Raw genomic sequence first — 27,401 nt, forward strand, 5'->3', positions numbered from 1 at the left:
TTATATTTTTGGCTTACCTTCACCAACGAAATCCACGAAAATTGGTACCATACGAATAAAAATGAATCCACAGTATAAGGAACAGTGAATAAACATTAAAGGAGAGTGAATTTCGAAATAGAAATATGAACAATGAGATGTTTGTTTGGCTTTTGTTTGTACATCTATTTTTCATAGAAATCGGTTGTAGATTGATGGGATACACTGTTGTAGGCAAGAGAGACACTAAACAATAAATTCTATTGTTCACCAAATTTTACACAGGAACCTAATGAATTGAGTAATACAAACCAAAATATAATAGATGATACAAGTAAGCAGCTCCTATCCTATTGAAAGGACGAGTCGTAGGATCTCTCTTCAGAAAATAAGTCAGAGTTTAAGTCGTATTCAATGTCAGTCATGATATTTTAAAGGTGAACAACATTGTGGGTAAGACATAAGGAAAATAAAAACCTCATTTGTTACAAAAATATTCTGTATTGGCTTACCAAGGCATGACATCGTCCTTAAAAAGTCGCGAATTGAACTAATAGAAATCACTTATTGGTGTTACTTGCATAAAGGTACTGACTCGGAGGCTATTTCGAAACATGCACTAGATTTTTTAAATATTGACCCCTTTGCGTAACAAAAAACACAAACAACGTTAACTGCAAACTGCGTGAAAGGAGAGGATTAAGTATCTTTCTAGCAGCAGTAGCTTTAAGAGTTGTCATGATATTTAATTGATATTTCTTTCATTCGTTATATACTACCAAGATATAAAAGTTCAACAAGTGAATTGTGCTAAAAACTATAACAAAATTATGATAAAAATGAATCAAAAATGAATTATGCTAAAAATTATGATAAATTATGATAAAAATTAATCAAACTGCCTTAAAACCTTTTTAATTGATCTTGTGTTCATTTTATTAATGATTTGTTGAAAAAAGTATCATTAGGGTCTGTTTAAATATTTTCTTTTGTACATCAAACGCGCGCCTAGCGTACAAAACTTGAAGTCTGGTACCTATGACGACTTTATTTGCAGTGAAATGCTGGCACTTTGATTATTTATTTTTTCAACGCAAACATAGATTGACACAAATTAATCAAAATTGACTGGATATATTGATTAAATGTTTTATCGACTTACGATTTATAGGTTATAAAATGTAATAAAACAATGAAACTTTACTATTTTGCTAAGTTGAAAAATATCAACAAGCAGGTCAGTGCATGAAATAGAAACGATGTTAGGAAATTAGATGGTTAAAACATAGAAATCCGGACAATAGTCTGAAATATTTCGTTGTTTGTCGACGATAGTTTTTAAATTCCATAGATACTGGACACTTTTGAAGGGAAAAATATACAGACCAAACGATCGGACTTATTTGTAACTTATAAAAACATTATTCATTATATATTATTTATACCGGTAAACCAGTAAATCCATTGATTTCCGCTGCTATTTTTACACAGGATTTTTGAAAATCTTACAATACCAATAAGTTGCAGTTTGCACAAGGATGTTTTACATTATGCATGTTTTACCAAGAAACTCTATATTTTCCGAAAATTGATACATCACCTTATATTCTATATAAACACTTACATCTTTTGCCAAATGTATAATTTTGCAACTTGCAGCTGGATTCAGTACATAACAAAGGTAATATTTTTAATTTGATAATTACATAAACTTGAGTACGATTTACATACAAACATGTTTCTAAATATGTAAAGTTTGCACGTCAATATTTCGAGGATGTCAGGTTTTGATTGTTGGTGTGGTCAGTTGTGCTGTCCAATATCCTATCACCTTTTTTTGTGTATGATTAAAGACAGTTTTTTACAACTGATCATACAATTCAAGAATGCACGTCAAAGATTTGCTTGCAGAAATGTGAAAATAATGAGAATATGCATGCAGCCTTAGAAGCAAGAGGCCGGGGGTTTCAATTTCAAAATAGAAATACAGAATTTTAAGGCAGATGAATGATCAATTCATTTATAAACTAGCAATATCGATGTTACTTTAATCTATTTATAGTTCAATCTATTTATAAATATAGTAACGTAACAAGTATGTGAAAGTGACTTTCTGAAAATCAAAAATAGCACATTATATTGCATATGTGTCGGTTTTCAAACGTATGAAAATGGAGAATGCAAAATAAAACGGTTTTAAACAATTAAAAAAAAATACTTTGTAGACGCGATTTTTCAGTTATGATTAGGTGTTGTCGCTTTTAGCTTCACCATGTTCACCGTGTACATGTAGATGTACAATAAATTCAACCCTTGAACATGTTGAATTGGTACTGTTGATTCGATGATCGGATTAAATGAGATGTCCATTTAATGCAACGAATTTGTTTAAGAAATGTACTGGACATTTTTTTTAAAATCCTGCTGAAACGATCATGTTGTATACTTGAAGGGTGTGTCAGAGAGTCAGAAAGCATTTAATTTAGTTCTACAATTGGTTGGAGTTGTTTTTATACATTTTGTACATTTGTAGACTGAATGGACAAGTGCAGAAGTTTATTGTAAAAATCTGTAAATAGTCTTAATTGATCTTAAATGACACGTTTTTGTTGTAAAAAGAAGATAGCTATTTTGTCATCTATAGATTATTCATAATTCATACTATTTTATAAAAACCAGTTACGATATGAGCTATCAAGTGCTGCATTGGTATTTCCATTATGGTGACTAAAAACGATTGAAGTTTCGAGTGCGTGATCGTTTTATTTCTACTACTTACGGAGACACACGAAAGATCATGTACAGCTATACAAATGTATGTGCTATATGACAACGTCGATTCATTATCGTAGCCGTCGGGTGGTTCAGATCAAATGGTATAATTCAGTCATGTGTTGTCACAAATATTGGAATCTAATGTTAGAACTTAAGGACATCCAATCTTAACTCATTTAGGACATCATCCAGTGTGAGTTTTTTTCCGATAAATGCAAGAATTCTGTTGTTTCGCTACGTTCAGATACAAAATTTTTTAAGTATTATTTTCCAATTGAGCAATCAGTTTAGGGTAAAAAGAGACTACCATCATTTCAAACACAGCACAAGGTATTTAGTAAAAAAGAACTATTTTAAGTGGTATAGTAAAATGTGAAACACATTTCTGAAATATCGTACTGCAAAATAAAAACTATGCTTTGTTGCACATAATTTCTTTAAACATGTAAACTAATAGTATCGCGAATGAGAAAATGAAAACTTCTAAACCATTGAGAATTTGTGAAATATTGACCAAAAAACGGGCTTTGGCGATATCCTTTTGGCGTGCTCGGTATTTATATATCCCGTCATTGTGGTATTGTGCTGTGGTCATTTTTTGTACTCTTGTCTTTCATTTTTGCTTATGTGTTTTGTCTAAAGATTGTCTATATGCCATTTTGTTTTTCATTGTTGACATAATTGTTTGTTATAGTGATTAAGGTTATAACACTATATAAACTGCTGTATCCCAATTTTTGACATTTTTGACCTATAATGTCTGTTTGTTTTGCTCACACATTGTTGTCAATATAATGGAATTCTATGCGACTTCCATACAAGTGTGGGGTTTAGCTAGCTGTAAAACAAGGTTTAATCCACATATTAGATCGTATATTATGTTCTCGTCCTGAATGGAATCAAATAATTGGACACCGAACCTTACATAAATAAACATTCATTCATCGTTCAACTATAAAACAGAATGAATATGTATTGTATTGAAAGGCTTTCTTCATTTCTGCTGATCGTGAACTTTAATAAACAGAAATATCTTGAGTATAAAATGACTGTACCACTTCCTCGAGTGTGATACGATAATACTCCACTCAAGACAGTTAAATTTCAATGCTTTGTCGAGATTGGAGAATTTTTTCGTATTGCACGAGATTCCTTAGAGGAATATATGTCTCTCTGATGATTTGTAGACAGACTTTATTTTTCTCCTCAAATGATCTGAAAAAAGATGTTTTTATAATAATATTAAAATAGCAACTTCAGAGGAAGACAAGATAATTTGACGTCATAACCTAATATTGACCAATAAAGAACTGAGATAATACGAACCACACGTCGATTTAAAATGATATAATCAACGCTCGGGGAAGTATAAATCGGCAAAGAATTAGAAAATATCATGTTTAAATAAACGGAAAGATGAGAAAATATATCATGTGAATATATGTAAAAATTAATCAAAGATACTAGGCTAATATTTTGTTATACCAGACGCGCCTCATTAGTAGAGCTCGAATAAAAAAGTTAGAAGGCCAAATCAAAAATGAAGGTGAGCATTACAAGACAAACATTTCGCGAAATACGACTAATGCCACCCATGCCTCGGGGTACAAAAATCTTAGTGTTTAGAAAAAAAATCACAACAACGTTATAGTAGTATAAAAGTAAAACAAACGTATAAATATAGAATAATCATATGTTCTATCAAGGCATAGAAACAAATAGAATGCATGGCTTTCAGAGAGAACTTATATTTCGAGACAATGTATGGTTATTTTCTTTATACTGTACCTCTTACAACTGTTCCAAATAATGAAATATTTTTGGTAAAAATAATCAATTTTGAATTTGGTGCGGACGACATAAAAATTCCGCGAACCTGTATTTCTTGTTGAAGTTTATTTACGGTCAGTGACTGTAAATCACAAATGGATTTTCGTTCAATGCAATTTGACTGAGCAAAAAACACAGTTGCAGTATAAATCAACTATATCGTATTTGTATATCTTCCAACTGTAAATAAAAAAAGCAGTGCTGATATGCAGTAAACATACAGCTGAATGTATTTATTTTGTAGGAATATTGACAGTTAGTAATGGATGAAATCGCAAAAATAGATAAAGCTGTGGCTAGCGTGTGCAAAGGAGATGACAAAAGAAGTGATGCTATGATGATGATGGCACCGGATAGTAATTGGGATCAGTTCCTAACACCAGCTCCGTGTGCTATTGCTTTGTTGGGAGATCTAATATTGATTTCAGCCGACACAGACTTCAGTCTTGACGAAAAACCACCCAGGGATGGCTTCAAGCTGCTCCGGTATCCAAATTCATTTCGGGCATCATTAGTTCAAGTCAGCAATGCTGGATGGGGTGCGTTTAATGAGGCGCATACCAGTATGGATCAAATTCGACTCCACAGTGGTAATGTTGATGGTCATGTTAAAAACGCCGTTAAATTTCTAATGCAGGGTACACCGGAAGAGGTAAAGAGAATGTTGCCTATGTCACTTGCTAAAATACAGAATATCGCTGACGAAAGCTTACTGCTTGCTCAGGCCATTGAAGATCGATTTGTTGGAGTTATGGAATTGACAGGAGAACTTCTTGAAGCATCTACTAATACGAAAGGGGTTTATGATGAAAAAACCAAAGAAACTGAAATAGCAATTGAAGTTGCAAGAACAGAAAGAGAGTCAAGAATGAAAGAAATAAAAAACACAGAAAAAAGACTTAGTAACATGGAAAAGGAGGTAAAAGAAGCACAGTCAGACTTTAAGGAGGCGATTAATAACATTCCGTCAGGAGGTGATTTGATTGGGATAGCCGTTTGTGAAGCAGTGATAGAAGGAGTACGTAATATTACCAGTATTCCAAGCAAAATTTCAGAAGGAATAAAGAAGAAACTAGGAACATCAGCTGCCAATGATGAAGACAGTGAAAGAGATGATGCGTACTTAGATAACGAACTATCAAGACAGCGTGTCTACTCCCAAGTATCAACAATCACCAGATATATCTACCAGCTGGTTCAGATTACAACAGGTAAAACTGACGACAATGGTCAGCAATGTCCTGATATGGGAAGGATAGGTCATGGTGATTTAGGTCGCATCCAGCAATTTATTGAAACGGCTAGAAAGCATGTCATCAGTGAGGTAAATAGTGGAGAACTTCGTGAAAGGGTATTGAAATTATGTGATGATGCTGTTGTCATTTGCAATACGCTCCAACGTCTAGCTAAAAGTATGGCAGATTTAGAAAATAGAAATGCTGTTATTTCGGAAGCTGTTAACAAAAGTAAATATCTTCAGAATGAATCTCAAAAACTTGAAGTTGAGGCACACAAAGCACTTGGAAGGAATCCACTTGATAACAAATCACCTCATCTGTCCAAAATGCCTTCGCAGAGTGGAAGTTCCTCTGCAGTTACAGCAGCGACTGAGAATGCTCGCTATAAAACAGAGCTAGCGAAAGAAACACTACGAGATGCTAAACGACGTAAGGAAAAATCAGCAGATGAGCTACGAGATTCCAATGAAAAACTGACAAAAGTTTTAATGGACATGGCAAAACTTGACTTGAAGAAGATTGACTTTGACACTATTCGTGAGACATTAGTTAAGGGCATTAAGGCATTAGCAGAAGTAAGAGAGCAATGGGGGAAACTTGTTCGATTCTTTCAGATGTTGTCCAATCTAATAAAATGTTGTCTGCACTCTTCTCTGACGGATTTCGTAGACCAGGCAACAATGGGCCGAGAATTAAAAATGACGAATAATGCTGCACCATTATCTGATATATTTAGGGATGTCATTTTCGAACAGGCATCAAAAGCCAGCCAGGTTGCTTATGTAGTACGTACAATTGCTGGAACATACGTTCAAATATCTAATGAACATTTGATGGACCGAATCACCTGCCTGGGAAGTTTAGTAGCTCTGGATCCCAAAAAAGATGAACATGAAATAAGGAGGAAACGCGAGGAACTACATTATGGATGCCAAGAAGCACAAAGGGCTATACTCTCTATTGTAATGAAACAAAAAGAGGAATTCAATGCAAAAGTGGAGGAAAGAATAGCAAAACTTCATGAAATCGAAAAAGCTATGCCACCAATTGAACCCGAAAGAATTAAAGAAATACAAACGAATGTGACATCTGGTATGGCAACATTTACCGATGAAGATATTGATGATATGGTTTGATCAAATAACTTCAAATGAATAACAGTCTGATCGATTGTTTTGGACAGAATACTATTATCGAATGTACATTACATAATGATGCTTTACAATAATCGCATTTCCTAGTAGCATTACATCAGTGAAACATTGCCCATATTTTAAACCCTTTCAACCAAATGCGGTCACATTGCAAAAATATATATACATATCATATATAGCATTAGCATGTTTTCGTCGTGATATGAATGTAATAATTGCCACTGGACGTTTAACACTTGTGTATCATCGTCATATGTTTCTTCTGGAATGTTCGCAATCAAACATGTTTTACATTGAAGACCTTAAATGAAATAAGATTTTTTGGGAATTACACAAATTGTTTTTCCAACTGCTTGATTAGATATATCATAAGTTAATTTTGAATATGTCATGCTACATTGTTGATATAAAAACATTAGAAAATAAAAGTATTGATTATATAGTATTGTTTAATATTCAAACCTAAAAGTGTTAAGCGAAAAGTTAAACAATGCTAGTAAAATTCAGAAAGTTCTTGAAACCTATTATTTTCATAGATTTTGACCTCCTAGACATGATTTCAGTATAAACTTATAATACATTTTCGCTCGTTTCTGCCCTTAGAGCAAATTTCATAATTCTAAAAACTTTGACCACAATAGTTGTTTAAAAGTTGGTTCGTCATCAAACATTATCATGAGACGTCGTTTGCTATTTGTGTGGTTTGGTTGCTGTCTCGTTGAGATATACTCCAATTCTACCTTTATAAAAGTCGTAGCGGTTTACATGAATTAATGGTAGTTTTCTTTTCTCTACCTTTTCGTCTGGAAATAATTTTCAGGAAGTTTTTATTGTAACTTTCTCGAAAAGTTGGGAAATATTTTTTACGACAAAATATCTCAATAATGTACCACAAGGAAACACAATCCCAGATCAATTGAAGGGGGTACTAGGTTACTTTTCAATATGAAAAAAGGAGATGAGGAATAGTTGCCAATGAGACAACTTTCCACCTGAGACCAAATGAGATGAAGTAATCAACACAATTCAGGTTTCATTGTACTGTTAAAAAAGTGATTTTGGAACAGCAAATGCCATGGGCCATTTTTGAATGGAATTAAGGGTGTCCCAAATTTTATCTTTTTATGTGATTGGTTTTAATATATGTCGTTATGATAAAATATGACCAATTAAAAAGAACGTAAAAATACATAGAAAAAAGAGTTTTTTAATAGTATTACACAAGATATTGATAGCGATCAAATACCTTACACCAAGTGTTTTTAGGAGTTTGATCACATGCATCATAAATTCAAGAACTATTATATAATGCCTGCAAACACATTCGCCATACACATCTATGTTTGATACATAAACATAGGTTTAGTTTTACTTGATAATTAAACATGCTTTCAAACATAAAGAGCGCTAACTACGCTTAACAATGCAATCGGCATGCTTTTTCAGCACGAATATATTGTATTACATTTTCCTTCCATTTATTGCCGGGTCCCAAATTTTAGCAAACGTTTTCGGTGGGCCCCTCCTACAATTACCCCTTTTTTTAACATCCTGGATTTACCACTGATTTATTCATGTCTGTCTCTAAACATGAAAAATCATAAACGGTACTAATTTTACTGACCAGATGCGCATTTCGAAAATTAATTCTCTTCAGTGACGCTCGAGGCCAATTTTTTTGAAAATACAAAATCTGATAAAAACGTTTAAGAGCTGAAAAAAGAAGACAATTATTTATAAATTCAATAAGGGCGGTCAAAGAAAAACAGAAAACACCATAGCCGTAAGAAAATCGATGAAAAGACAAACAACAGTCTATAAAGCATTTCACAGAAAAATAAAAACTGAGCAACACAAAACCCACCAAAATACAGGAATGATCATAAGCGCTCCGAAAGGGAAGGAAGTCCTACTCCAGTAGAGGCACCAGTCGTGTTTATCATGGCAAAAATGTCGACCCAAAAGAATTGAGAACAAAGAACGTAAAATATTTAAAAAAAAACAATTACACTCGTTAAAACGATAAAATCGGCTAAGTATTAGATACAATGAATTTCACGGCATCATACTAACCAAGGTTTAGTTTATAATATGTTCTCTTACAATTACAGGCAATATGTCAGTAGTGCAGACCAGAATTCATGAGAAATATAAATACCATTTTGAAAAAGTTCTAGAATTTCTGTTGAAAGGTCTGGAACATTTATCAGCGTTTATACAGCACTTGAATGAAATAACTGGTGGGAGATGTCAAGATGATGACAAATACATAGCTAAAGTCTTGTTTCCCTTGATTGAAAAAGCAAAAACGGAATTTGATGAAATGGCGACATACGCTGAAGGTTTATTACAACAGATAAATTCCGACTTCGAGCGATGCGTGTCTGATTTGAAGGTTAATAATGACAAGTTAAAGGAAATAGATTCGGATCTAAATGAGTTGGAGAAAGAGTTACAGGGTACAAAGAAAGCTGTAGACACTGCCAATGATCAATGTAGAAGAAAAAGAGAAGATTTGTCCGCTGCCGAAAACGCACTCTCGGATGCAAGGCGTAAGCTCGAAGACGCGAAAACAGCTCAAGAAGCAACCATTGCTGCTGGAGTATCAACTACAGTAGCCTCAGCTTTCCTAACATTTTTCGTTCCACCCTTGGGTATAGCCGGTATGGCAGCCGGTCTTGGTACAGGAATAGTAGGCGTCACAGCTCTTGAAGAGGCAGTCTCGTTGTGTTCAAATAATTTTAGTTCTGCTCGTAGTGAAGTGCAATCGAGTGAATCGGTACTGGAAAGGGCAAGAAATGCTAAAACTGTAGTAGACAACAAGTTGGACAGTGCAAACAAAAGGAAACAGCAAATAAAGACCCAAATGGAAGAAGTAAAAACTGACAAAAATACACTTGAGGAATATCGAAAACTTATAATAATATTCGCTGAAGATTACAAGAAATTTCACCGCCAACTTTGCGATTTTTATGGCAAATATAAGGTCCTAAGATGCGAAACAGCTGGTGGATATTCACTTCAAATGCTTCAATCGCCAACAAAGATGATAGGTGTTTCTCTCTCGTCGCTGTGTCAGAGCGCAGCAATTAAAGCATTATGTGAACATCCTATTCAAGCAATTATGAGAAAACATCTGCTTCAGATTGGGTCTGTGAAATGGCAAACTTTTGAGCAAGTTTCAGAAATAGATGATCTTATTTGAGTGTTACCCAAACTATAAACTCTCTATATCTTAAACTTGCCATAAAGTGAATGTACATAAAGTTTCATCGTATAAGTTAACGAATAGGGTAGTTTGTGTTTTTATAATATTTTGAATGTAAAGTTATGGTATAATATTTTTTTAATAGTATTTCAAACAAATAAGATATTTAATCGATTCAAGATTGCAATTATATACATTGTGAGTTAACTTCTGTGCACCAAAATTCGAACTTGGATGTGTTCAATTAATGTACCATGCTTCTTATATATTTACTTGCTTTAAATGCAAATAACAAACATTATAAAATCTCAATAGTTTTAATATCATATTATTTCTAAGCCTCGCTCCGTTTGTTAGTACCATTTTATTTTGTTGAAACACAAATTCGTCCCAGAGCATATATATACATATATTATAAAATCTTAAGAGTTACATACTAGTATACAGATTTACAATAAAATTTTCCTTATATAGCTGAAACGATGAAATAATTTTCTTGAAGTTTTCGATAAAAGAAGCTAGAAATGTGGGTACTAGCATAACGAAAAAAGAGCTCACCTAGGTGATGGTAAAAAGTATTCTCCCCTCCTGCTTTCTCCTCAGATTTTAATAGGAGAATGTGCAGTATCAAAGTTTTCTTTTTATTATCGTTTTTTTTTATTCTTCGATTTATTCAATATGAAAATAAGAATATGTGGTTGGATTGCCCATGAAACAACTATCCACCAAAAGACCAACGGACAATGTTGCAAAAAGGATGCAAAAGGTCATCGTACGGGCTTCAACAATGAGCAAAACCCATACCGAATAGTAAGCTATAAAAGAACTCAAAGTGATTAAATGTAAAGCAACTTAAAAGAGAATACGAACGACCTTATTTAATCTAATAACATTAAAAGAAAAGAAAAACCGGCAAACGGAAACTAAGCTTACTAAAGCGGTGATATTTTTTATCGTTATGTCCGTTCGTTTATTTGTTTCCGTCTGTTATTCGTATCTACACTCTTAAACGACCTTTCTAAAATTGTCCGTTTATAAATTTAGAAATTATATGAAAAACAAAGGTTTCAACTCCCTCGGGCAAAGTTGATCCTAGATGGATTTTTAGGTCCTTTTTGATCATATAGCTCATCAACTGTTTCGGTTCTTATAAATCCTTGGTTTTCAAATATTCGGGTTAGAGCGTTGCTAATGAAGGTAAATCCCGAAAAGCGCTTCGGAAGCATGAAATTTATAACGCGTTATTTTCATTTTTCACAGCACTGGGTCGATACCTCTGCAGGTGAGCTATCAAGGCCCCGAGGGTATCATCAGCTTAGTAGTCGGTACTTCGGTACTGACATGATTTATAACAAACTTTTCTAAAATTGTCCGTTTATAAATTTTGAAATTATAAAGAAACTAAGGTTACAACTCCCTCAGGCAAAGTTGACCTTAGATGGATTTTTATGTCCTTTTTGATCATATAGCTCTTCAACTGTTTCAGTTCTTATACATCCTTGGCTTTCAAATATTCGGCTTTGAGTGTTGCTAATGAAGGTAAATCAATAAAAGCGCTTCGGACGCATAAAATTTATAACAAGTTTTTTTCATTTGTACAGCACTGGGTGGATACCTCTGCAGGTGAACTATCATCCCCCGATGGTATCATCAGCTCAGTTTTCGGTACTTCAGTACTGACATGACTTATAACAATCCTTTCTAAAATTGTCCTTTTATAAATTTTGAAATTATAAAGAAACTAAGGTTTCAATTTCCTCTGGCAAAGTTGACCGTAGATGGATTTGGCTATATTGTTTTAGGTCCTTTTTTATCATATAACTCTTCAACCGTTTCAGTTCTTATACAATTTTTTGTACATCCTTGGCTTTCAAATATTCGGCTATGATAGTTTTTGATGAAAGTAAATCCAGAAAAGAGCTTAGGACGCACCAAAAACTTTCGCAGAATCTGTGATTTCTGATGGCAATGTGCGCTAATTGAGGAGCGGAGGTATTCATTTATGAGGTAAGCTCAAAGGTTTTGTCTCGGCTCAACAAAGTCGTGGAAGAGACGGGACTTAGGCATTCTGTTTCGGCAACGGCGTCAACAATTGTTACAGTCTGTAATTAGGTCGGTTTTAGCAAAAACCAATGGCAAGTCAATGAATTTGGTATGCAGTTCGATAATTATTGGCGCATCTCATTGTCATGGAAATTATTTGGCACCGCCCTCCTCAGTCATGGTTCATAGACTTTGAAACTTTTGCATAGTATGTAAAGTAAGAAGATATGGTATGATTCCCAAGGACAAAAAAAAATATTTCTGCTTTAATTTCAACATTTTCATTGTATATCGAAATTGCACTGGCGATACATGACATATATCTGTGTCAACAGTGTATTTGTCTTGTAGTGTCCAATAGGATAATAATACTGATTTAAGCTGTATCAAATTTGCTTCATTTGTCGCTGTTCTGTGTCTGCACATTTTATGTGTTATGTAATTGGCTTAAAAATCTTAAGTAAAGAAGTATTTAATGGAAGATCTTCCTAAAACAAGTGTGGTAAGCACTAATATAGGTATCAAATGTAATGACGGAAGATCTTACCGAAACATGTATGGTAAGCACTGATATCAGTTTCAAATGTTTAATAAGGCCGTACTTGACATATAATCTTCCAGAAACACGTGTGGTAAGCACTAATATCAGTTTCAAATGTTTAGTAAGGCCGTACATGACATATAATCCGCTTCCAGAAACACGCGTGGCAAGCAATAATATCAGTTTCAAATTTTTAGTGAGGCCGTACTTGACATATAATCCGCTTCCGGAAACACGTGTGGTAAGCATTAATATCAGTTTCAAATGTTTATTGAGGCCGTACTTGACATACAATCCGCTTCCAGAAACACGTGTGGTAAGCACTGATATTAGTATCAAATGTTTAGCAAGGATAATCTTGACGGTAGATCTTCCGAAAACACGTGCGGAAAACACTGGTATCGGTATCAAATGTTTAGTTAAGGTGTACTTGACGAATAATCTTTCAAAACACGTGTGGTAAGCACTTATATTGGTATCAAATGTTAAGATCATATGATATAAATGTGTGATAAGATATTTCTCCACTCTATACAATTAAATGTTCAAATTCGAAACACGGGGTTTTCCGAGATGCGATGGTGGCATCTGTTTCTCTAATGATTTTTGGACGATAGTTTGGCAAACTTTATTGATATGCAAAAAGAAGTCCTCTCCTCTCCATGTAACGTTATCAGGCATGGTCACTTTTTTTCGTGACGTACCAATAGAAAATTTAGAAGAAAGCAAGACAATTTGACGCTATATTTCAATGTTGACTAATGAAGCACTGAGATCAATAGAAAAAAAAAACCACGTCGATTGTTAAAATAATCAACCAGTCGGGGAAAGTATAAATTGGCTAAGAATTAGAGAAACAAAAACATAATGCTCAAATATATTTTTGTTTAGTCAAACTTAGTCTAACGTATTATAAAGCACAACATCTCTTTTTGTCAATGTTAGTTCCACATTCATAACTCTAGTCTTATAGTTTAATGTGTGGTTTCTTCTTGGGCCATCTCTTTTTTCGATGATCAATGTTCGTACTCGTCCTTGCTGGTTAGTACATATTCAATGTGTCATACAAGTGAGAGGTTTACAAAATGTAGCTAGCTATAAAACCAGGTTTAATCAACCATTTTTCTACACAAGGAAGTGCCCGTACCAAGTCAGGAATATGACCACTGTTTTCAATTCGTTTGATGTGTTTTAGCTTTTGATTTTACCAAGTGATTAGGGACTTTCCGTTATGAATTTTCTTTGGAGTTTCGGTATTTCTGTTATTTTACTTTTTATATTACTTAGTCTGTCTAATTGTTTTCCGTTTTAATTACTTATGTAAGCTTAAATAAGGCCGTTGGTGTTCTATTTTGATTTGTTTCACATTTTGTATTCTGAGACCTTTTATTTAACAAAATAGTAATAAAAGATAGTTGATCTTGCTCATTTAGGTCGAGGTATTGAAAATATTTTAAAGTTAGGAGGGTTGAAATGATCTTTACCGTCAGGTTTCAAACACCTTCTTTTCATTATTGTTAGCTTCAAATGAGCCTAAAAATGTATTTTTTTCTCAAATGAATTACTGTACGCGTTCAATGGAGGAAAATATTTATCGTTATATTTAATTTAAGCAAATTAGATTGTTAATCGTTATTTGGGTTACCCCATTCCATATTCAGTCTGGATTATATATTGTCATTTGGCACAAGTGGAAAACATTTTCTGTATGTGGGAAGCAAAAATGGTATGTCCCGTAGTGGTATGATTTGTTTCTGGTATTCTAAAATGTACCTATTGTTATATTTTGCCGCAATTTTATAATCAAATCGTCTTTTAGCAGTCAAAATGATATTCCGTTTCCATTCCTTAAAAAAAGATCTAATTCCATTACGTTATATTTCTTAATGTTCTTTCTATATAACCCCAAAACTGAATCGACTTACCTGCTCAGCAATCACAGCGACAAAGTTAAGTTCAACGGTAAATCAAAGTGACAAAAAGAACAAAAAAATACCCACGAAAGTGAACGAGAAATTTGACACAGTTGGTATCGAACTGAGTATTAATAAGCAATAAACCTACATATAACCTTTTTGCCACCGATTTATTTATTTGACCATGCCTGGTTTAAATTTCATAACTCATACAAATACATATAAACATAAAAGAATACAAAACTGAAATCTGTAAAAGCTTTAACACACTAACATGACTAAGGCATTTATAATCAAAATTGGGAAATGTCAAAGAAATATAGTTTTTTAGCTCACCAGGCCCAAAAGGGCCAAGTGAGCTTTTCTCATCACTTGGCGTCCGTCGTCCGTCGTCGTCCGTTAACTTTTACAAAAATATTCTGCTCTATAACTACTGGGCCAAATAAAACCAAACTTGGCCTAAATCATCTTTAGGGTATTTAGTTTAAAAATGTATCCGATGATCCCGCCCATCAACCAAGATGGCCGCCATGGCTAAAAATAGAACATGGGGGTAAAATGCAGTTTTTGTTTTATATCTCTGAAATTAGTTATCAAAGGTACCAGGCTTATGATTTGATACGCCAGACTCTGAAACTAAAGCATTTAGAGCAAATTTGACAAGGATAAAAATGTTCATTGGGTCAAGATCTATCTGCCTGAAATTTTCAGACGCATCAGACAACCCGTTGTTGGGTTGCTGCCCCTGAATTGGTAATTTTAAGGAAATTTTGCAGTTTTTGGTTATTATCTTGAATATTATAATAGATAGAGATAAACTGTAAACAGCAAAATTGTTCAGCAAAGTAAGATCTAAAAATAAGTTAAACATGACCAAAATTGTCAATTGACCCCATAAGGAGTTATTGCCCTTTAAGGTCAATTTTTCACAATTTTTCGTAATTTTTTTTACATGATTTCCAAAACCACAGTAGTTATAGGTGAGCGACACATGCTCTTGAGAGCCTCTAGTTTTTTTATTCGAACACTCACCATGATTTAACAAATTCAATACAGTTCTACTTTTTGACCTTAACATTTCATCTTTATCATACATGTCGAGCACACCGACAACTAGTTATAAATTAATTACTAGGTCACTCAATTTATTGTCAAATAAAATATTTTGGTGTCATTTTCTCATTTATTATTAATTATACTATATGTTAGTTGCAAGGTAAATACAAGCTACAAGCTAATGTCATTTAAATAACTTATGTAATCGTTAGAAAAATGTACTTTTTCAATGCTTTTGATTCACAATATTAGTTTCTGTTTCTACACAAAACATGAGCAAATATAAATATATTCTACTTAACTGATTAATTTTGATAAACACCATACGGAGTTGTTTTTCTCTGTCAAAATAATTCCATGAACTAATGACTGCTGCTTTGCAAAACCAGATTTTATTTAATGATATTTGTTAATATTTTTACAGAAACATGACACTTAACAAAACAGCAGTGTCATAAATAGGAAAATATTTTGGCTGAATATTGTCACAACCGCAGGAGCAGAGGCCATTTTTCATTGTATTTGTGAAGGCATATCATACATATTTTGCATGAACAAAATATACATTTTTAAATCCACCTTCATTTAAGTCGTGGTTTTAAATATAAAGTATTAATGTTTCTAGTCATCAATTTACGACAAATTGTTTGGAATTTAGGGTGCTATGATAGTTGCTATGGGAACCAAAATATGAAATTTTTGTTTTTTTCTTCAGAAATTTTACCATATTATTTAGATTAACTCGAAAACTTTAATAACTATTGAATGCCTATGATTAGAAAACTATTGAGCAATAAGTGACCTTCAATTTAACCTAAGGTCAAATGTAATTGATGACCTTGACCCTTGACCTTGTGAATATCAACTAGATTTTGTAAGAAAAGATAATAGAAAGAAGTAAACAATACATGGAAAAAATGTTCAGAACGATTAAAGCCACTATTTTGTTTACAGGTCAACAGTAAGAAAAAGTCAAGGTCATGTCAAAAGTGCTAAGCAACCACCCTTTTTAACTAGAAACCATACTTGTTTTGATTCTGGACTATATCGACTATAACATAAACCCTACCTAAAAAGTCATCACATAAATCCATAGTAACCACTCATCTATAGTGGAAATTAGTGCCTAGCAACCATTCATTCATTTTGGAAAAGTGCATACCAAACATTTATCTATATTGGAAAAATGCCTAGCAAAAATATATTTTCGGTTTCATTGGGACAAAAATCAGAAAAAAATTGATATCAAATTTGCAGTTTTCTTTTAATTAGTAATCCCTTAAATCAAGGAACACACAGTGTATGTTCCGAATTGTTGAATTAAATTGACTTGTTTGTACACATGTACAAACTAGAAAAATAAATTACACTAGTACAATGTATGCCAAATTCAATTTCAAGTTTGAAAAAAATAAGGGTTTGATTCCATAAACAAAAACAAAAATAAAAAAATGTGGTATATGGTATGATTGTTAATTAGACAACTCTCCACAAAAGACCAAATGTTATTTTTTATGACAGAAATGAAACAAAATTGATTAGAGAACGACCAATTTTTGGTAGGGGTTGGGCTTTTGAGCGAGAGGTTTTGCGTGGACAGAAAAAACATTTTCATCCGTTATCAGGCTGGATTATTTATTTCATTTTTGTTGTCATTTTCCCATTTTTTCCATTGTGTACACACCTATTTCCTGTTTCAAATCATATGCGTCTGGTGTGCATCTGAATGTACAGAAAACTCATTTTCAGCATGTCTTGGGCAATATATTTTAATCTTCAGTTCTAGACACCACCATATTCATTTCATTCAGCATCCCTTATCCCCAACAAGAAATATAGAATGTTCCTTCCCCAGCTAAAAGAACTACTCTGAATCCGCTCTTAAATTATTTTGGAATTTCTTAACTTTTTTCTATAAATATTGAACAAATTTATAATTACTTAATGTTGTTGGTGCATGTCTTTATATTCATAAATTATTACTTATTTTTATTTAGGAGAGGTCTATCTAAGTTGTTATAATGGTGTCTGATCCTGTTTGTTATACATGTATGTAATAGCAAATACAATATGTTTAAATGCGTTAAATATTATCTTAATCATTTAAATTTTGAAGGTCAAAGATTAGGATGCAACATATACACTCAAGTTGAAAATTCCGAAGGGGGTCTGTCCTGCATATATAGTTTGTTCTAACTTTCAGGAACTGAGAGACCAAACTTACCTTACGAATCAACAATTACGGTGTTTTCCCCTGAACATTCAAGATTTTTAACCAGAAGAAAAATATATTGCGGTGTTAGAATATGAAATTTCTTGCCAGAGTGCATCCTAAAAACATAAACCTTTTATTTAAATAACATAAACAGTACCAATTCACTGCATCAGATGCGCATTACGACAGTGTATGTCTTCAGTGATGCATAAGGCCAAAATATTTGAAAATCCATAACTTAATATGGAAAGAAACGATATGACACAGAAGGCATTTTAAAATACTTGGTTTACCTACCCAAGAATCTGTTTTCAAATATAGATGGGTATTGATTTAAAATATATTACGTTCTTAGTGTTATTATGCTATATCATCAAAAATTTTAAAACTGTACTTTGAACAGAAACTGAAACCTATTATGAATATTGAAAAAAATCGGGAAAAAATTAAGATATATTGATGCCAATTTACAAAAACGATCGATCTGAAATTGAATATGATCTTAATTATCAAAATATTCCGGTTCTAAGATTACTCACAAAATTTAGAATCAGTGGTCATACATATACATGTACACTTCTCATTGAAAAAAGTATAACAAAAATACTGAACTTTAAGGTAATTTCAACTAGAGGCAATAAAGAGCCTGTGTCGCTAACCTTGGTTTATGTGCATATTCAACAAAGGACCCCCTCCAACATTGTAGACGAGAATAGAGTTCATGACAAAAATCTCTGTTTTGTTGATCTTTTATTGCTGATCTTCAGTCTGTTTAGTTTCTCTCTATCATAATTAATTTTTGCTCAAAACACAAAAGAGGGTAAACAAATCCTCATTTAAGGGCAATCACTCCTATAAAGAGTGACAGTCGAATAACTATATCGGCAAAATTTGACTTGGTAGTAGATCTTGCCATACTGATCATTTTTGTGATTTAAAGTGTCTATTTATCTATAATAATATTTTTATCATATAAGTCAAAACGCAAAAAAAATGTTAAAAATCGTCGTCAAAGGACAATAATTCTAATAAGGAGTCGTCAAACAATTTCCTCCATAATATCTAGATTGTAGGTCTTGTCTTGCTTTTCATTTTTGCTTCTTTCAGTTTCTATCTATCTATTATAATTTTTAAGATATAAGACAAAAACACAAAAGATTGGTAAAATTGTCATCAAAAATCAATAACTCTAATAGAGAGTCGACTGACGATTTCGACCATGTCAATTACTTGTAGAACTTGTCTTGCTATCATTTTGGCAATTTAAAGTTTCTTTCTATAAATTATAGTTTTCAAGATAATAGGCAAAATTGAAAAAAATGATAAAATTTGTCATTTAAGGGTAATAGCTCCTATAAAAAGTCGTCTGACTGTTTTTACGTATATGAACAATTGGTAGAGCTCAACATTCTAAACATTTTTGCATCTCTCAGATTTTCCCTATTTATAACGGTTTTCAAAATAATAGACAAAACTTGCATTTTACCCCTATGTTCTATTTTAGCAAAGTCGGCCATCTTGGTTAACAAGCGGGGTCATCGGACACATTTTTTAAACTAAATAAAATGTACCACAATGATGATTGTGGCCAAGTTTGGTTGAATTTGGTCTAGTAGTTTCAGAGGAGAAGATTTTTGTAAAAGTTAACGGACGACGACGACAGACGACGGACGCCAAGTGATGAGAAAAGCTCACTTGGTCCTGTGAGCCAGGTGAGCTAAAAAGGGGAAATAAGCAGACAAAGAAAATAGTCAGATTTCAAAAAGCTAAATAAAAATATGTATTCAAGTCATACATTTTAGTTGTTATTGCTAACATACTGTTATAAAGTTTTATAATTTGTCAATGCATGCATTACATGTCCTCAAAACTAATACTGTTAATGGAAACTGGCCTGTTTTAATTGTATTCGGTGGCAAATTGAATGTTGCTGATTGTCATATCATATATAAATATATAATACATGTCATACAAAGAGTGCTGAAATATGAATAAAAAAAAACTAGACATGTATCCATTTAGGCATTGTTTTAACTATGGTCCATTGTGATAAAGTCATTAAATACTTATTTAGATTTAAAGTTAGAAATAGGGTCCATATTAGGGCCTCATTGGATGTTCTAATTTGGGATCAGTCATCCGTAAATCCTTTTTTAGCTTACCTGGCCCCTTTGGGCCAAGTGCTCTTTTCTCATCACTTGGCGTCCGTCGTCCGTCGTCGTCCGTCGTCGTCGTCGTTAACGTTTTACATTTTGAACTTCTTCTAGAGAACCACTAAATGTAATGAAACCAAACATGACATGAATGTTCCTTATGAGGTGCTGACCAAGTGATGTTACTTTGAAGCCGATCCATCATCTAAGATGGCCGCAAGCGGGGGACTTAGTTTAACATAGGACCCTATAGGAAATACATACAAATGTCTTCTTTTAGAGAACCACTGAATGGAATGAAACCAAACATGGCATGAATGTTTCTTATGAAATGCTGACCAAGTGTTGTTACTTTGAAGCCGATCCATAATCCAAGATGGCCGCCTGCGGGGGACTTAGTTTAACATAGGACCCTATGGGAAATATTTACAAATGTCTTCTTTTAGAGAAACACTGAAGGAATGAAACCAAACATGGCATGAATGTTCCTTATGAGGTGCTGACCAAGTATTGTTACTTTGAAGCCGAACCATCATCCAAGATGGCCACCAACGGGGGACTTAGTTTAACATAGGACCTATGGGAAATACATACAAATGTCTTTTTTTAAAGAATCACTGAATGGAATGAAACCAAACATGGCATGAATGTTCCTTATGAGGTGCTGACCAAGTGTTGTTACTTTGAAGCCGATCCATCATCCAAGATGGCCGCCAGCGGGGGACTTAGTTTAACATAGGACCCTATGGGAAATACATACGAAAGTCTTCTTTTAGAGAACCACTGAATGAAATGAAACCAAACATGACATGAATGTTCCTTATGAGGTGCTGACCAAGTGTTGTTACTTTGAAGCCGATCCATCATCCAAGATGGCCACCAGCTGGGGACAGTGTTTAACAAAGGACCCTATGGACAATACATACAAAAGTCTTCTTTTAGAGAACCACTGAATGGATTATAACCAAACATGGCATGAATGTTCCTTATGAGGTGCTGACTAAGTGTTGTTACTTTGAAGCTGATCCTTCATCCACGATGGCCGCCAGCGGGGGGACTTCCTTTAACATAAGACCCTATGGGAAATACATACAAATGCTTCTTCTATAGTTGCATTAAATGGAATGAAACCAAACATGGCATAAATGTTTCTTATGAGGTGTTGATGAAGTTGCTACTTTGTTGCTGATTTACTGTTCAAGATGGCCACCAGGATTTTTTATTAAATTACAGGGCCAATATTAAACCAAATTTGGCCTCACTCATTATTAGGGTATCTGTTATGATTTAATCTATTTTAACATGATTTCCAAAACCAAAGTAGAATCAGGTGAACGACACAGGCTCTTGAGAGCCTCTAGTTGAATTAACGTATTTGTATGCACCAAAAGCGAAGAGCCTCTACATACACTCAGTGGTAGTGCATTACATTTGTTAATGAGTAATGCGTGGCTATATTTTATTAGTAATTTTAATGGGCAATGACGTATATGTTAAACGTTAAATGCGGACCAATGAAACTTAAAAGTGTGTTCATGATTTAAATATTACAATCAATTCCTAAGTGGCGTGCTGACTATGACCTCTTATTTTCCTAAAATTAACACATGCAACCGATGTCAGTAGGATTTTTATTTCAGATATATGTAGATGTAAATGAATTGTTGCCGTAGGATTTACATTGAGATTTACAGACCCGAGAGCCATTTATGTTATTGAATAGTGTTCTCTCCCCGAAAACTGTAATAAACTTATAAGGGTAGATCCACAATTTTTTGGGATGTTTATCGGCCTTCAAACACCGAATAGGACGTATAATTTCAAAGGAGTTAAACGATGTGATAAAAACAAAACAATTTTCAAACCAATTGTGAAGGTATTCTTCTATTCCATCACCAACAACATGTAATAGACCAGTTAATTGATTGGTTGTTGATTGCGTGAAGTCCAGGGACAAATATTTGACGCATGTTCAATTCACGGAGAAATACCTTTGTAAAATGGCGGAAATGACTGATCACCAAATGAAAATATTTTTGGAATATTAATTCCGACACGATAAAAACAGATAACTACCCAAAATGACGGTTTCTCTTTTTTGGTAGCTAGTAAAGAGAGGAAAACGAGGACATTAAACAATATTTTTATGTATGTGCGATTTATTTATCTGTATTTAGGTCCTTCTACAAATTTGAAATTATTTGATTAAGAAATTTATCAATACCGCCTCGGGTTGCTCATGTTAGTACAAACCCGGTGATAAGTCTAATTCGGTAGGACACATTCGAGTAACAGAGGACGGGATTGTGGTTACGACAATTTGAACATGACTTTTTTTAGTCCGTCGTCATATGTGAACCAGATATTCCATAACGGTCAACCAACTCGTGATAGCGTCCGTAAAATTTTCGACCAGATGATTACAACTCAACTACTTAGAACTCATGGAACTCAGCAACCCTCTATCAAGGAAATCACTATAGGAAATGCAGGTGCTGCTGGCATGTTGCTACATAGAAATTGTTAATTCACAATTGGGAAGCTGAAATCATCTCTCTAGTCGAAAAGTTTTGTTCTCAACCGACCCTCAATTTCTAGATGTAAGTCAAGACATGAGGCAGCTTCTGGGATGGAAGTTAATGTACTAGTTTAAGCTTCTTTCGCTCTTTGTTTTTCCAACAAGAAGTGCTTAACGACGGCTTTGGATAGTGCAATAACTAAAAATCTATTCAGTTAATGCATTCCCTTAAAAATAACAGAAGTTAACTCACTCGAAGAGCAAAGGAAAATTTAACGTTCATGTTACAACAGATTTTGTTCCACTCTCCAGAAGATTCAACGTAACATCTTAATACAATTACTGCAGCATGAATATAATGTATAGTGATTCCGAGATTTTTCTGAATTTCTACTGTTCCCTCTAGGAACTAAAAGGTCAAGGCTCAGAGCAAAAGGAAGATTTGATTTTTCAAATTTGAACTATATGTTTATGGGAATAACAATTTTAATACTGCAATTATATTTTTAAGGACATTTTAAAAACAGAAGTAAAGTTATGCAAAGTACCAAAATATTCTGAAGTGAAAATATTGTTTTTTTGTGTGCTCAAGGTGGACAGGGACTACTGCCCACTTTAAGGGTATCAATTAAATATAGAATTGACAATATGATCACTTTTTCAAGCAAACGCTTCATACAAACCCCATTTAATGAAGGAAGATATAAAATGTATATGTACGAGCTTAAGAAACAGGAAAAAATGCAAGGTTTGTGGAGCTGTTCTCCTCTTTTTTAGCAAGTACAAATATAATTGATTATCCTGGTCTATACATGAATTAGAATTGTTGTTACTCTGAAAATTAACATTCAACTTAAATATTTGTTTTTTTTAAATTTCAGTCCCAATTACATGGCTTAAACACCATCCAGAAGAGAACATAAACATAAACTGTAAAGTAAACATTAAGACAGTAGACATTCATTTGTTCAACTGATACGTCAAATAAAAAGTATGCGTGTAACGGTTTTCTCATTGTCGGATACACATGTAGGTATATAGGGGTTCTTTTTTATTAAATGTTTAATTCGTTAAGCCTTGTATCAACATGATGAATAGAAATGGCTTTCAACCTTTTTCGCTATTCCCGATTTATCGATTTTTTTCAACGGAGAACAGAAAAAAAGAGCAAAGTCGAGGCATTTCTACTCGAAAGTATAAAACAAAATTAAATCGGTCATATACCATAATAATCGTTTGCTGTACGATTACCTTATAACGTCCCCTGTAGCAAATTATTGTTCTTCTCTCAGTGGTATTCGAACCACTGCTTATGTGACATCGCTGCAACACTGCCTGTACATTATATATTTATCCAGTTTTGTTTCGCAGGAGGTACATATTCACCCAAAGTAAGGAATAATGGAAAGCAGGGATCGCCACACGCTATTTAAAAAAATCAATGGGCCATCTTTAAAATAAATGGGACATTTTGTCAAATGAGTGGATCATTATTTTAAAACAAAGAAATGTGGTCAAGCAGATGACAAAAAAAAATGATCTGAATCCAGATTTCCCCCATACCTTATAGTGTTAAATTTTGAAAAAAATAATTTGATTGATAGCGTCGAAAAACTAAAAAAAACATTCTGGCTCAGAAAAAAAACCATAACCCCCCCCCCCCCCCCCCCCTTGAAGTTAAATGGTTGCTCCCTTAAACTTGGTTTGCCGGATGGTTGAAGTTAGTTAATTCATGTTTCTTCTAGTAACCTTCATATGAAATATACATCTTTGTTACTTCTTTCACTAAATTTGACATTATATCAATAATATCATGGTAGGTATAGAGTCCTGTGAAAATTGTGTTTTTTCGAGTACATCGGTCCTCTTTTTTTCGAGTGTAGATCAGATTTTTTCAATTGAATTTACATGCGATCAATCGATTTACTGCTATTTCGCGAGTGTAATAATTTTATTCGTGACTGTTCGAAATATTCTGAATGCTATACATGTTTTGAACACAAACGACGCAGAATTTCCTTTTAGTTCACTTACAAGAGAGGGGCTAAAGATACCAGAGGGACATTCAAACTCATAAATCGAAAATAAACTGACAACACCATGGCTAAAAAAGAAAAAGACAAACATACAAACAATAGAACACAAAACACAAAGACTAAGCAACACGAACCCCACTAAAAATGGAGGTGATCTCAGGTGCTCCGGAAGGGGTAAGCAGATACTTCTCCACATGTGGCACCCGTCGTGTTGCTCATGTAAGTACAATCACAGTAACAAGTCTAATTCGGTAGGTCACTATGATAGTATTTTATATTGTCCTCGTTTTTTCGAGAGCAACATTTAAAACGGGCGGGTTTTTCAACAAATGGTCCGAATTTTGAAGAAAATGTGAATAAGAAAAAAGACATTCTTTGTCTTAATTACTGACTTTTTCTAGTTTGTAACTGTAATTTAGCGAAGGACAATATTATATATATTCTTAATAAGTCACAAATACAAATTACTATGTTGATCAAATTTAACCATTTTCAATAGACTATTTTCATATTACCGACTTTTGACTCCGGATTATATAATTTGTCGACTGGTTACCTTGGACATCATGGTACCAAGTCAGGTAAGAGCAAGCTAAAGAAGTAAAACCAAGCTTTCAATCGGTACAATTTTGGGGGGAAATTACCTGCTTAACATTTTTTTTTTCACTACAAAATCATCAGAAAACAGTAAACTTTCCCCTCAAATTACACTGATTATATGTTTGATTTTACTTATTTTGGTTGCTCTTACTTGACCGAGTACCATGATGTTCAAGGTAACCAGTCAACAAATTATATAATCCGGAGTCAAAAGTCGGTAATTTGAAAATAGTCTATTTAATGATGATTTTCTGTTCTGAAAACATTTTACCATAACCCTGCAGTATTACGATATTATTAGAAATCAATGGGTCCTTTTTAAAAACGGTCTTAAGAACAGATTACAGGGGCTCATAATCTTTTTAATTTCATTCAAGCTACCTTTGTTTTTACAGTCAATAATATTTTTTGATTAATATATATTACAGTGACTGACGGGAGCAACAAAAATAAGGAAAAGGAGTAAACAATCAGAAAAATTCAATATAAACCCAAATATTCTAATAAAAAGTCCTCCCCCGCCCAATACACAACATTTGAATTGAATGGAATATGTAATAAAAAAAAATGAAAACAACACTTTATAATTTTATGCTACATGTACTAGTATATGACCAAAAGAATTTGAACATCCCACACAGCCAAACGGATGTCCCACTTTGGCAAGGGTCGGTCGGAAGAGGACTTAAGTGACCATATTTCTCTTCCCCTGTCCTCCTTGGAGGTAAATTATTTTAGAAAGGATTGTTATAAATCATGTCAATACCGAAGTACTGACTACTGAGCTGATGATAAACTAGGGGACTTGTCCAATGTATTTAATAAACAACAAAATAAATAATCTGTAAGCTTCAATACGGTCCTTTCGAAATAATAATAAAAAAGAATAAATGTGTATATAATATGCGTTCACCTCACAAATATAAATTGTCAATTTCTATACTTTTAATTTCTGATGGAAATGAAGCTATGCTGGTGCTTTATTACTGTGTGACCAAGCATAGTATAAGCTTGATCAGACTCCTCTTCACAGTAGGAGGAATTGAACATAGTTCTTGATTTCCATTTCTAGACCGATAAAACATCATTTCTCAGGAAGCAAGAATCTTGCAATCTGATTGGTTAATTACCTGGGTGTAAATAACACCCCACCCTAGTTCACCAGGGGATAAAAAAATATGCCAAAATTTACACAAAACTTTATTAAAAAAAAAATCTTTTAATAAAATTTTCAAAATTTCCACAAATAAAAAATATAAATAGATAATATTTAAAGAATGACTAATATTTTTTCTGTCTGTGAAGAAATAACATCAACAATGTGGTACACACTGAATAACTCGCGTAGCGGGTTATTTAAAAGTGTGCAACACAGTTTTTAGGTTATTTCGAATAGACACAAAAAATATTACAGTCATTGCTAATAACTTAATTTTAAATTCCATTTTTAAGGAGTAAAATTTGAAAAAAACGTTGATGACGTCAGGGTCACATGACAAAATTATGTCTATGAGCTGATAATTCTTATATGATTTGCATATTAGGGAATATGTTGATATGATTGGTTGAGAGGACTTCCGGTAATTGTTTTGACGTTGTTTATTTTTCGATAAATAACGTTGACCGAACTTCTTTTCGTTAAGGAATGACTGTAATATTTTTTCTGTCTATGAAGAAATAACATCAAAAATGTGGTTCACACTGAATAAGTGTGCACCACATTTTTTATGTTATTTCGAATAGACAGAAAAAATATTACAGTCATTTCTTATAATTTAATTCTAAATTCCATTTTAAACTGGAGTAAACCATGAAAAAACGTCGAAGACGTCACGGTCACATGACAAAATTATGTCTATGGGCTGATAAACAAAACAACGTCAGCCAATCAGAAGACGCGTTACATCCAAAATTAAATTATTAACCAATGTAAACAAGATGGCGGCGATAATGACACAATCCGGATCGACGTTAACAAAATTTATTTTCACTTCGCGTTAATCGTTAAATTAAATAATAAACACAACATTCGTTTGAATGGTAATAAGAGTTTTTGTAGTTTATTTTTTTATCAGATTGCAAATTTCATGGAGTATACGTACATATTTTTGCGTTAACCAACAAATATATTCATGCGCC

General features: G+C 33.4%; 3 protein-coding genes across 3 annotated transcripts in view; all 3 read left to right on the forward strand.

Annotated features, from left to right (window-relative positions):
• Positions 1-10,016, forward strand: part of LOC127721855 (protein PML-like) — a 243,072-nt gene extending 233,056 nt beyond the window's left edge. The window contains exon 7 of the transcript XR_007991500.1: positions 9,963-10,016. The gene's annotated coding sequence lies outside the window, so the exon portion shown is untranslated. The remainder of the gene's footprint in view (positions 1-9,962) is intronic.
• LOC127721908 (uncharacterized) overlaps positions 1-10,181 on the forward strand; it is a 218,470-nt gene extending 208,289 nt beyond the window's left edge. Inside the window, exon 2 of the mRNA XM_052228720.1 lies at positions 9,088-10,181. Within this exon, the coding sequence (XP_052084680.1) occupies positions 9,093-10,181 (1,089 nt within the window). The 5' untranslated portion in view covers positions 9,088-9,092. The remainder of the gene's footprint in view (positions 1-9,087) is intronic.
• LOC127721844 (kinesin heavy chain-like) lies at positions 1,581-7,414 on the forward strand. The gene is made up of 2 exons (XM_052228652.1): positions 1,581-1,660; positions 4,829-7,414. Exon 2 carries the CDS (start codon positions 4,847-4,849, stop codon positions 6,956-6,958), a length of 2,112 nt encoding a protein of 703 aa, XP_052084612.1. The 5' UTR covers positions 1,581-1,660; positions 4,829-4,846; the 3' UTR covers positions 6,959-7,414.
• Positions 10,182-27,401: the final 17,220 nt, after the last annotated feature.

Source organism: Mytilus californianus, unplaced genomic scaffold (genome assembly GCF_021869535.1).
Source record: "Mytilus californianus isolate M0D057914Y unplaced genomic scaffold, xbMytCali1.0.p SCAF_1, whole genome shotgun sequence".
Taxonomy (NCBI): domain Eukaryota; kingdom Metazoa; phylum Mollusca; class Bivalvia; order Mytilida; family Mytilidae; genus Mytilus; species Mytilus californianus.